The 11,663-nt window shown below is 41.3% G+C and overlaps 1 protein-coding gene across 1 annotated transcript; it reads right to left on the bottom strand.

The window, feature by feature from the left end:
- Positions 1-9,747: 9,747 nt before the first annotated feature.
- LOC147886350 (uncharacterized) lies at positions 9,748-11,338 on the bottom strand. Its single transcript, XM_087395819.1, has 2 exons — positions 9,936-11,338; positions 9,748-9,823 (listed from the first exon to the last, which is right to left on the bottom strand). Exon 1 carries the CDS (start codon positions 11,102-11,104, stop codon positions 10,004-10,006), a length of 1,101 nt encoding a protein of 366 aa, XP_087251945.1. The 5' UTR covers positions 11,105-11,338; the 3' UTR covers positions 9,748-9,823; positions 9,936-10,003.
- Between the last annotated feature and the right edge of the window lie 325 nt (positions 11,339-11,663).

Below are 11,663 nucleotides of genomic sequence, written 5' to 3' on the forward strand. Positions count from 1 at the left end.
TCTAGGTCAAGGACGTTATAGAGTCAAAATAATGAATCCCATTGGAGTTGCATTGCTAGAAACATCGCATGGATTCCAATTCAACACAACAATAAATGGTGACCTCGTTTTGCAATACAATTCCAAAGTCCACAATGGAAAACTCAAATATCTAGGTCAAGGACCTTATAGAGTCAAAATAATGAATCCCATTGGAGTTGCATTGCTAGAAACATCGCATGGATTCCAATTCAACACAATAATAAATGGGAGCCGATGGAAGCACTACAACATCAATACGCAAGCTGCCATCCCCGATAATAATGAAGATTTGGGAGCCCCTAGGATTCCATAGTTAGCTTTAAATTGTATCAGAGCACTCACTGGCATCTGCACATTTTTGAACATATAGTTTGCACTAGTTTATTACACATGCACTCACTGGCATATGTACGTTTTTGCACTTATAGGTATATCTAATTGATTTCAAACTAGGGCTCTTAGGAGTGATGATTGAGTCTTAGTTTCTCTATGAAATCCCACAAATAAGCATATAGTTAGTCCCTACCTAGTTGATAGGTCACGTGAAATCACACAATTTTGCATAGGCATCTAGTAGATTGAATCAATAAAAGTATCACACACTTTGATTCCACACTCTCAAAGCATTCAATAACTTCACAAGCAGAACAAGTAGATATTCTTAATCTCAAGAGGATTAGATGAAAGAGTCTGCAACCTTAGCAAACGAGACCCCTGCCAAACATCATAGCTGTATCCTCATGCACAAATATCATACCTGCATACAAATTAATCTACAAGTTCAATGATCTAGCTGCAATACCAACCAATATGAATGCTGGATAGCAAGAAATGCCAAAGACAAAAAAAGATTTGATAACCTTAGCAACACCGAGACCCTCACAAACCTCTTCCCAAGAAGATTCAATGACAGAGTCAGTAGCCTGAGCAACAAGATCCCCTCTAAAATTCCCATCCCTCTACCTCTTCTCAAGTGCATGCAAGCTTCCTAGAAATAGAGAAGAAATTGTATGGTGCAACGGCATTACAGCAGGATTGACTGGCATGCTACAAGTTCCATGGCCATTGGGTTACGTGCATGGCATCCCGTCACTGTGATCACAACAACAATAAGCCATAACCTGAGGATGGGTAATAAAATGGATCCGAGAGTATGTTGACCCTATGTCAACATGGACTTAAGTAGCATAGAATGTGTGCATAGACCAGTGGTGGCAAAGCTCCGCTTGTACTTGCATAAGGCTAGGAATAATCTCGAGTCTTAGGAATCCAACATGCAAGTTCTACATGCAATTCCTACATGCATGTTCTACATGCAAGTTCTACATATGATCCATGCATGCATGTTCTACATGCAAGTCCTACATGTAACTCCTACATGCATGTCCTACATAATTCTGCATGTAGAAAGAGAATGTCTTACAATTCCAACATGTAGAGAGAGAAGCTCTCCAACTTGTATAAATACCCCATAATGGAATGAAGCCCACACTCTTGGGGCATTCTGTTGAGTTCTACTTTGCTATTCCAAGCAATTGTCTCCAAATGTCCATGCACTCCATGTCCAAAAGCATGTCCTAACCTTGCCACTCCTCCTCTCCCTCTCCTCCTTCCTTCTCCTCCCTCTCCTTCTCCCTCCTCCTCCCTCTCTTCCTCCCTTCCTCCCTTCTCCTCCCTTCTCCTCCTCCCTCCTCCTCCCTTCTCCTCCCTCTCCTCCCTTCTCGTCCCGTATCCTCTCTCTCCTCCTCCACCATGCTCGCCCTAAACCCTTCTACCATAGATTTGTCCCTCAATCCTTGTCCTCCATGATCTACAAGGGAGACGAGTTCTCTGTCCTGTACTCTACTCTAACCTTGGATCCTCCTTCTAACCCTTAAACTCCTTCTGAACCCTGAACCTGTTCTAAACCCTAGACCCTCTTCTAAACCTTGGAACCCCTTTTGAACCCTTAACCTCCCTCTAACCCTTAAGCCTTCATTACCCCAACCATGATGATGCATGTTCCTTTCACACATGCATGCCCTATGTTTTCTTACGACACTTAAGCCTATGTCTCTCCTCCGGGGGTGCACTACTAAGAAATCCTAAGAATCACGTGCATTCAAGGGTTATTAAAAAAACCGCTCAACTGAAATTTTCCCCCCAATAAAAACACCCCTTTTTATATAAGAACTAACGGATTTTTATCTAAAGTTGAATTAAAAAACCCCTCGTGTTATTGTAACCATGTTAAATTTTCTCCCAAAATGGGATTAAAATACCCCTCCTTTTGAATGCACGTGGTACACTAAAATTTTTGGAGGTGAATCCCCCGAGCGTCTCTCACCAGAATATAACCCATGGTCCTATACTACAATAATATTACAAATGACAACACCGATATATCTGTAGGTGACAAAAATCCTCAGAACCGTGCATACTGAGAACAACTTGCTCTTCCTATGGAAGCCGTGGGAAAGAGCCAACATTTGGCACTACTCCCAAAGATACTAGTGCCTCAAGTAATGAGTAGACATATGTAAGTATGTGTGAAGAACAAACCACCATAGACTATCACAAACATAGCACTCAAGGGCAAGGAGAGTAAAATGTTTTTTCAACTCTAACCAAAAATATCAACCCCAACCATCAACCTTGGGTCACTACCTTAAGAAACTTTTTATTTCTTAAAAATAAGCCACTTTAAGAACAAACTAGGCTATCTAATGGACACCAATGTGTAGAGCTCACAATTTTAAACATTTCACCTTTTTTATAGAGGAGCGATCCGAACTAAATATGCAAAGTTATGGCATGGGAAGGTTGTAGGGTTTAACCCTAACCCTAAACCCCTTCCTATAAAATCCCACTCCACCCCCTCATTCTTCTTTTTTCACATCTAGCCTCCATCCTCTCCCCCATTATGAGCGCTATGCAAGACCCTCCTCCCTCTCTGTCGACCACCACCCTACTCCCATCCTCGTCGTTGAGTTGCTTCAAGCTCTTCTCGCTGCGATAACCTAGCCATTCACCCACCGTCCATTGTCTCTCAACAATACTGTTACATTGACAAATAATTGGGAGAGCGCTGTAGGTGATCATGTCCTCCTCCCTTTCAATTTCCATCAAGTTTTCCATCTGTCAAGTTTCCTTGTACGCTACTCTGAACCCTGGATCCTCCTTCTAACCCTTAAATGCCTTGAACCTGGGAACTCCTTTTAAACCCTGAACCTCTTCTAAACCCGGGACCCTTTTCTAAATCTTGGAACCCCTTCTGAACCGTGAACATCCCTCTAACCCTTAAGCTCCTCCTAAATCTTTCAGCCCTCAATGGAGGCGAAATCCTTCATTACACCCCAAACATGATGATGCGCATTCCTTTCACATATTTATGCCCTATTTTTTCTTATGACACTTAAGCCTGCATCTCTCATTGGAATATGATCGAAGGTCCTAAGCTAAACTTATACTACAAATGACGACACCGATATATTTATAGGTGGCAAAGATCCTCAGAACCGTGCATACTGAGAAGACCCTACTCTTCCTGGTGGAAGCCGTGGGAAAGAGCCATCAATATCACATGGGTAGCGGAGCTTGGTTTTTGGTTCAAAAGAAAGACAAGATATTATGTGTGGTTTCAAGGAAAGATTTTGAACAAAATGAAGAGCTGTGGAATGTGAAATTTTCAAAGAAAGATATGAATTTTGGCTCAAAAGAAAGACAAGATATTATGCGTGGTTTCAAGGAAAGATTTTGAACAAAATGAAGAGCTGTGGAATGTGAAATTTTCAAAGAAAGATATAAATTTCAGTCTTGTATTAGGAAAAATATTTGAATACTCGCCATATTTTTTATGAAATCAAAGGATCATAGAGTTGGTGGTGATCGTTTTGTTGTGAAAAGAAAAGATGCTAAACACTTTGTAATTCCACCTCGTAGAGTTTCTAGACCTAAAATTTGCATTGGAGGCTCTAGAAAAAAATTGGAGACAATTTCCAAATGTGGAGTGGAATAGAATGCATACAAAGATCATGATTGAATTCTTCAAAGATGTACAATATGCAAATCAAGCTGATGGACCTCCAAAGGAGACAACACGTGCAAAAGAAGCATCACATACACATCTAGTAAGCATATGCACCTCTGGTTCAGGGACAAACAACACATGTTACACCCTTTCAAGAACTTTATTTGGTTAAGACAAATGGGTTTACAGCTTTGGTTCCTCCAAAAGAGGTAGCATATACACATTTGGTTCACGGTCACAAAACACATGCACCTCTGGTTTAAGGACAAACAACACATGCAACACACTTTCAAGGATATGGAGATTTGATTAAGAAAATTGGGATTGAGGTTTTGGAACTAAGGAACCTGTAACTAACAAAGTACATGAAGGACTTGCAAAAGGGATGATGGAAATCAAGAACATCAAGAGGCAAAAGCATTGATTGCACATCAACTGAAGAAAATAGAAGAACAAGAAGGAAGGACCAACACGGTCATGGTAAAGCCCAATGGAAAAGGCCAATACTTACATAGCCATTGCATAGTAGCAAGTATTGGAAAAAGACGTTGCAGGATAAGTGTCACATGTAACAGCAATATCAATATCTAGAGGAGCGAGTGTACCAATAAAATTGTGTTTTTATCGAACCACTTGGCACACTCTTTCAATCAGAGCATTCAAGAGTGTCTCAACAAACGTCTCCAAAGGCACATCTCCCTCTATTTCTTCCCAGGGATGTAATTTCTTTGAACTCTACGATAAAATTTATGCAGAGCAGCCTACTACTCTTGCAATGCATCCTCGTCTGCCTTTTTGGTGTCATCATCCACCATAGTCTCGATCTGGGTTTCCATTGCTTCCAATGCTTTCACTCTATCGCGAAGTAGTCCATTCTCACTTTTGAAATCTAGTGTGGTCCAATTGTTGAAACAGGGCATCCTTAGTCACATTCAGCCACGTCTATATGTCTTCTACCATAGTTCTTCTATTGGCAAGTAGCTCTTGTAGCTGTTGAGTTTTCTCTTCAATCAGCTTATTTTGCTTCTATAAGGATTCCAAAAAACATTGGGCCTTCTCAATTCTCAACTAGGCTTTCTTTCTTACACCCTCTATCTCCTTGATCAGAGCCTCCCTTTCCTGTAGCCATTTTGCTTTTTCTTCTGTAAGGGTCTAGATAGATCTATGTCTATAGCCTGGTCCCCTATGATTTCTAAATTTCTCATGGCTAGTCCTAAAAGCCTCATGCATGCTTCTCTCAATGTTCAACTCATCCATCAACTCACCATATGCTGTAATTTGACTTTCTATTATATATGAAATCGTGATAGTTTAGAAAAATAAGAATTGAGTTGTGAGCCAGAGCTACATCAGCTTGAGATAATATGACTTGTGGCACATTGAGATTTCATGTGCTGCTCCTTGCATCTGTTGCATTACACTTTCAAGCAATGTTGGAATCCTTTTTGCATCATCCAAATCGTTGATATCTAGGGAGAGTATATGAATCATCTCATCAGGGGTCCGGGTCTTAGTGGGTTTATCCACATTAGGAAACTTAAAGTCCCTTGTTTTGATTTCCTGCTCAATCAAGGCACAATGGGGCTCTAAATTGAGAGGGGGATTATTGATATCTAACCCTGTAATGCCAATTTCCTCCTAGCAGTCTTGATACTTAACTTCATGGCTTTTTGGTGCCTAAACTAATAATACTAGGACATGGTGGTGAAGGTTCCAGCCTCTTTTGAAAGGTCAACGGTATCTTAAGTGGGTCTGACTCATGAGGCTACTCTAATAGATCTCTGGAATTAAAAAAAGTGCACCTACCAGATGTTTAGGACTGCTAACAACTTCTGCATATTCATATAAGGCAACCATCATCTACCTAAGCTTGGATTGGGTGACACTCCATCTCTTAGCTTTTCCTAGAACCTCCCCCATAATTCGAGAATGAACAATCTTGTCCCAATTATACTTTTGACCCCTCTTAGTAGAATATAACATAGGATAGTTAGCTTCCAACATATAGTCATACTTAGTTTTAAAAAACACTTTCCCTCTATTTCTTCCAAGGGATGTAATTTATTTGAGATCTACAATAAAATTTTTGCAGCAGGCTGGTACTCTTGCAATGCTTCTCATCCTGATTACCTACAATGGGAATAAGGAAGAAAATGTGCTTGATAAGAGGTGAAGAAGGGCCTGGAGAACTCAAAACTTCCTACTTCCTTGAGGCTTTTTACTCATCCTCAGTGTAAAGTGACTGACCCAACTCAGATATTGCGCTCAACACAAAATAGATTTACCAATTTTACCATCATATAGTTTTTTGTGAGGCCATAAGATTCTCTTGCAACATGCTTATTCTAACCTCCAAAGGATTGGATTAGAATCTCAATTATTCTACCCTTATCCTATTGCCATATCTCTTTCATATATACATTCAACTCTCTGTGTATACCTCTGTGTATACCCTAAAACTCTTGAGCACTGACAAATTTACCATGTGCCTTTTTGGTGTCATCATCCACTATAGTCTTGATCTAGGTTTCCATTGCTTCCAATGCATTCACTCTATTGTGAAGCAGTCACACTCTCCCTTTTGAATTCTATTTTGTTTTCTATGGTGTGGTCGAATTGTTTAAAGAGGGCATCCTTAGTCCCATTCAACCACCTCTCTATGTCTTCTACCATAGTTCTTTGATTGGCAATTAGCTTTTGTAGCGGTTGAGTTTTCTCTTCAAAGCTTGTTTTGCTTCTACAAGGCTTCCACAAAATAGTGGGTCTTCTCAATTTTCAACTGGGCTTTCTTTTTTACACCCTCTATCTCCTTGATCAGAGCCTCCCTTTCCTGTAGCCATTTTGCTTTTTCTTCCGTAAGGATCTAGATCTACGTCTATAGCCTGGTCCCCCATGATTTTAAATTTATCATGGCTAGCACTAAAAGCCTCATGAATGCTTCTCTCAGTGTTCAACTCACCCACTAACTCACCCATATGCTGTAATTTTCCTTCTTATTGTATATGAAATCATGACAGTTTAGAAAAATAAGAATTGAGTTGAGCCAGAGCTACATTAGCTTGAAATAATATGACTTGTGGCACGTTGAGATTTCCTTTGCTATTCCTTGCATGTGTTGCATTACATTTTCAAGCACTTTAGGAATCATTTCTACATCATCCAAATCATTGATATCTAGGGAGGGTATATGAATCACCTCATCAGGGGTCTTAGTGGGTTTATTTACATTAGGAAACTTAAAGTCCCTTGTTTTGATTTCTTGTTCAATCAAGGCATAATGGGGCTCTAAATCGAGAGGGGGATTATTAATATCCAACTCTGTAATGCCAATTTCCTCCTAGCAGTCTTGAAGCTCAACTTCATGGCGTTTTGGTGCCTAAACTAATAATATTGGGATGTGGCGGCGATGAAGGTATAATACCATCCAATACTTTAGGAATCTTATAGGAGTCGTCTAATTCTTCCTGTATATAGCCTATCTTCATAAAATCCAGCCTCTTCTGAAAGGTCAATGTTATCTTAAGTGGGTCATGAGGCTACTCTACTAGATCTCTGGAATAAAAAAAAGTGCACCTACCAAATGTCAAGCATGGTAACAACTTGTGCATATTCATACAAAGCACCCATGATCTACTTGAGCTTAGATTGAGTGACACTCCATCTCTTATCTTTTCCTAGAACCTCTCCCATAATTCAAGAATGAACAATCTTGTCCCAATTATACTTTTGACCCCTCTTGGTAGAATATAACATAGAATAGTTAGCTTCCAACGTATAGTCATACTTAGTTAAAAAAAACATTTTCCATGAACCATAAAAATTGTTTTTTCCTCACTTCACTTTTGCAGTTCTTAGTCACATATTCTTAGTCACATAGTAAAGTTGAGAAGTTTTTTAGCATCCCAAATTCTGCCACCATCATTTGTGTATCGCACTTAAACTCAAACATAATGGGAGCATCGGGTAATTAAACATAGTGGACAATACTTTGGCTGTCAACCGGACACCCAATACTAAGTCTCGCTCCCAACTACTGCAAACATGAAAATCGATTGTCTGCCTACAGATTAACATGAATCCCCGAAAACGTGTACATAGGACTTGTCTTGATGTAGCCATCTTGGGTCCACACTAGAAACAAAAGAGGTACCATAGAGGAATGATGATTTTGATTGAGATCGTAATTTGTTTTAACACTTAGCTTTCATGCATTTAATGGTCATTTGAAGGCTTTTAGGGCATAGATGTTTGCAAAGGATTGTCGAATGGGCGTGTGTGCAAGCATCCTACAATAATTGCTTTAGTGATGTGAAACATGATTTTCCATTCATGGTATCTAGTTGTGTCCCCTTGTTTGTTATCATTGTCGAACTTTAAGAGTTGACCCCCCCTTTTTTACTAAATAGCATTAGCACCATCTCCCTATTCAGAAAACATATTTGTTTATTAGTTATTGTTTACATGTAGTTATACCTTAATTGCACCCATAGTACCCAGATAGCACCAAAACGTACACAAATAGCACCACAAAGAAAATAAGCACACAAATTGCCAATTGCAAGGGCATTCTACCAACTCTTCCAAATTAAGAGCGCTATTACGCTTGGATTTTGAGTATTGTGCCCACACATAGCACTTATGCATGGCAGCTACCATTTACAATAGTAACCACATCTCCTAAGCCAAATTGCATACCATGTCATGCCCCTTAGATTGGGTGAAATTAAGCCACACATCGTTGCAGTAAATAGGTTGCATATTTTACGTTGTGGGATTTACATTTTGGTCTCAATAAGGTAATTATATAAAACTTAAAGAACCAACCTAGGAAGGGGTGCACCCAATTTTATATGTAATGATACGATGTGGGCTCATTATAAGGGATAATTTCAAAGATATTAATGTATGGTTTTTTTTACAAAATCATAAAATTCATTTTTTTTTTAAAGGAAAGGAATTTAAGAGCCATATGTAAGTAGAGGCTTAAATATTATCCTTGAAACACACATCATACATAATTTTGCCTAGTACTACACCCCCTCTCGATGGTGCTTCCAACTACATGCAAAACGACATAAAAATTCCCCTTGTGCTACTTTCCCTAGTCTACAATACGAATGTATAGAATGTGCCAAATAGGAAATAAACATATGCCAAAGAACCTTTCTTTACCAAATTAAACTCATCGAAAGCACTTTTCTCTCTTCCTTTTTATAGGAAGTTGAGGAAGAGTGCTCCCTCTTTTCTCACAAAAAAGTTAAGGGAGAGTGCTCCTCTTTCTCTCATGAGAAAAGTTCAACGACAGTGCTCCATGGTTTCCTCTCTATAGTTTATAGACACTCTAGAGTTTATAGAGAGTCTATGGAAAGTGCTCCCTCTTTTCTCATGACAAAAAGAAGCTCCAAGGCACTCTTTCTCTCTCTTTTCCCTCCATCCCTCCCTAGAAACTTCCTCCCCAGCGTAGGAGTTAAAGTCGCTCGTGAAGCGAGCCTTTGGTCTCCTCTCACAAGTGAGTGGTGCATATATCCACACATTTTCTCCCTTTTTTTGGGAAGCATTTTCCTTGCTCGTCCCCGTCTCTATCTTTCTCTTAATATATAGCACACGGGAATGTAATACGATTTTGCAAAGAATGTAGAATACTTGCATTATGTCCAATACATCAACACATTTCACACCTCGAATTTCAGTCTTTGATGTTTGTTCAAAGACAAGAGCCGGGCTATTTTTTCTCACGAATTGATCAAAGAACCACTCATGCAAATGCAGCGGCGACAAACTGTTTTTGGGCGCCTGCAAGATTTGCTATGATTTTATGACTCACGCAAAGATGGTCTATTCACAGTTGCACGGCTATTTCGAAACTATGTTAGGCAGAGAGATTTTTGTGCGACAATATTCAGACGATGCCTTCGGATACGCTAGAATGCATGCAAAGATCTCCAGCCGGATAGGCCAGCTATGGGGAACTGATCACCATACTTGTTGCTGGAAAGCGCTCGCATCCGACAGGTTCCCAAAGCCGGCACCTCCCAAACAACCCAGCAACCCCTGCCTGTATGGCAAAAACGTCTTCTTTCGCATCTCCTCCCATTGCGCCCTGTGGAGTTTGTAATGCGCCTCATGGGGAGACATTGGCCGCCTTGGAGATCTCTGGGGGGACCTCTGAGGAGATGTTGGAATCGCAGACGTCCTGTGTGAACTACTCCCACTTCCCTTCGAAGACTGTCTTTCTGCTTGGTGCGTCGTGATTTGATGATCTTTGGAACTACTCCCACTTGCCTTAGGAGACTGCCTTTCTACTTGGTGCGTCGTGATTTGATGATCTTTGGAGCGCGTATTCCAGTGCAGAAAATCTTTGAGCCCCCAGATCTTACAGTTCTTGGAGACATCGCGCTTGCCATGTTTGTCTGTTCGCTCCTCGTCTAGCAAAGATGCTGAGTCTTTAGACATTGCATCGGAATGCCTTGGTGGGTATAAGTCCTCTTCTGCGGTGTGTACTCTCGCAGTATGATGGGAAGGCTCTAAAATTGATGCTGAGTCTTTTGACATTGCATTTAAATAGCTTGGTGGATACAGGTCCTCGTCTGAGTGGTGTAGTCTCGCAGTATGATGCGAAGGCTCCAAGTTCAAGATACGGTGGCACTCATGCTCCTTTAGACTGACATTTGAAGTCTGTCTTCCTCCTCCGTCCTCTCGGAACATGTCGCCCAAACGGCATCCGCTCATTTGCTGGCCCTCCTTCAGCTGAGACGACGGTGGAGCAGAAGCTTCTTCAATGCTCAAATTTGCATCCATAAGGCGCCCAGGCCCAAGAGGCGGTGGGGATCGACTTGGAGCCGCCTGCAAAATGGGCACCTCTCGCCCATAAAATTGCTCCTCATTCCAAAGCGGAGAGTGGATCAACTTGGGCGACAAAGGCGGTTCTTCAGCGTCGGAAAGGCACGCCTCAAATTCAAAGTCGGAGTCTGGCGAATCCGCTACACTGACCTCCGATCTAATCTCCGGCTTCCGTCGGGGTAGCTGGCCGTCTGTCGTCATAGGTGAGATGGAAAAGGGTGTAATGAAGGACATGAGTCTACAGGGAGACGGAAAATGGAGGTAAAGGAGGTAAAGAGCAAGGAGCGCGCTGTAGCTACAGCCAGGAGGGATATGAGGAAAGGACGAGCAACAAACTAAATATACTGAGAAAGCTACTAGCTACAAACTTATAATGAGAAAGCTAATCCGCCACAGACGTACAAAAAACTACGGAGAGAGCATCGAAGATGGTGAGAGAGCGAGGGGGAGCTAGGGAGAGAGGTTCGAAATGAGATGAGGAGAGGAGATGAAGGCGAGGGAGGGAAAGCGTATATATGAAGGTTGGGGAGGAGGGAAGAAGCCGGGGGCTTTCGCAGCCAGCTAAAAATTACAATTCACGAGGAGCCGCCAGCTAAGCGCGTTGACGAATGGACAAATGGAACGATCGTGGGACGTCCCATTCCCTTCTTGCCGGCCACGCAATCGCTCCTCGAAGCATCTCAGAAAGCCAGCCACTTCAAATCCTTCACGTTTTGGATTCTCTTAAAATCCAACCACATTTGGCTCTCCGCCTACCCTCCAATCATCCAATCCTACCCTTCACACCTTCACA

This window comes from Dipteris shenzhenensis, chromosome 24 (genome assembly GCF_047967505.1).
Source record: "Dipteris shenzhenensis isolate YYH24624 ecotype China chromosome 24, Dip_SZ_1.0, whole genome shotgun sequence".
Taxonomy (NCBI): Eukaryota; Viridiplantae; Streptophyta; class Polypodiopsida; order Gleicheniales; family Dipteridaceae; genus Dipteris; species Dipteris shenzhenensis.

Bases quoted from the DNA above. Each gene is read 5' to 3' on its own strand.
- LOC147886350 (XM_087395819.1), bottom strand. From the start codon at position 11,104: ATGTCCTTCATTACACCCTTTTCCATCTCACCTATGACGACAGACGGC.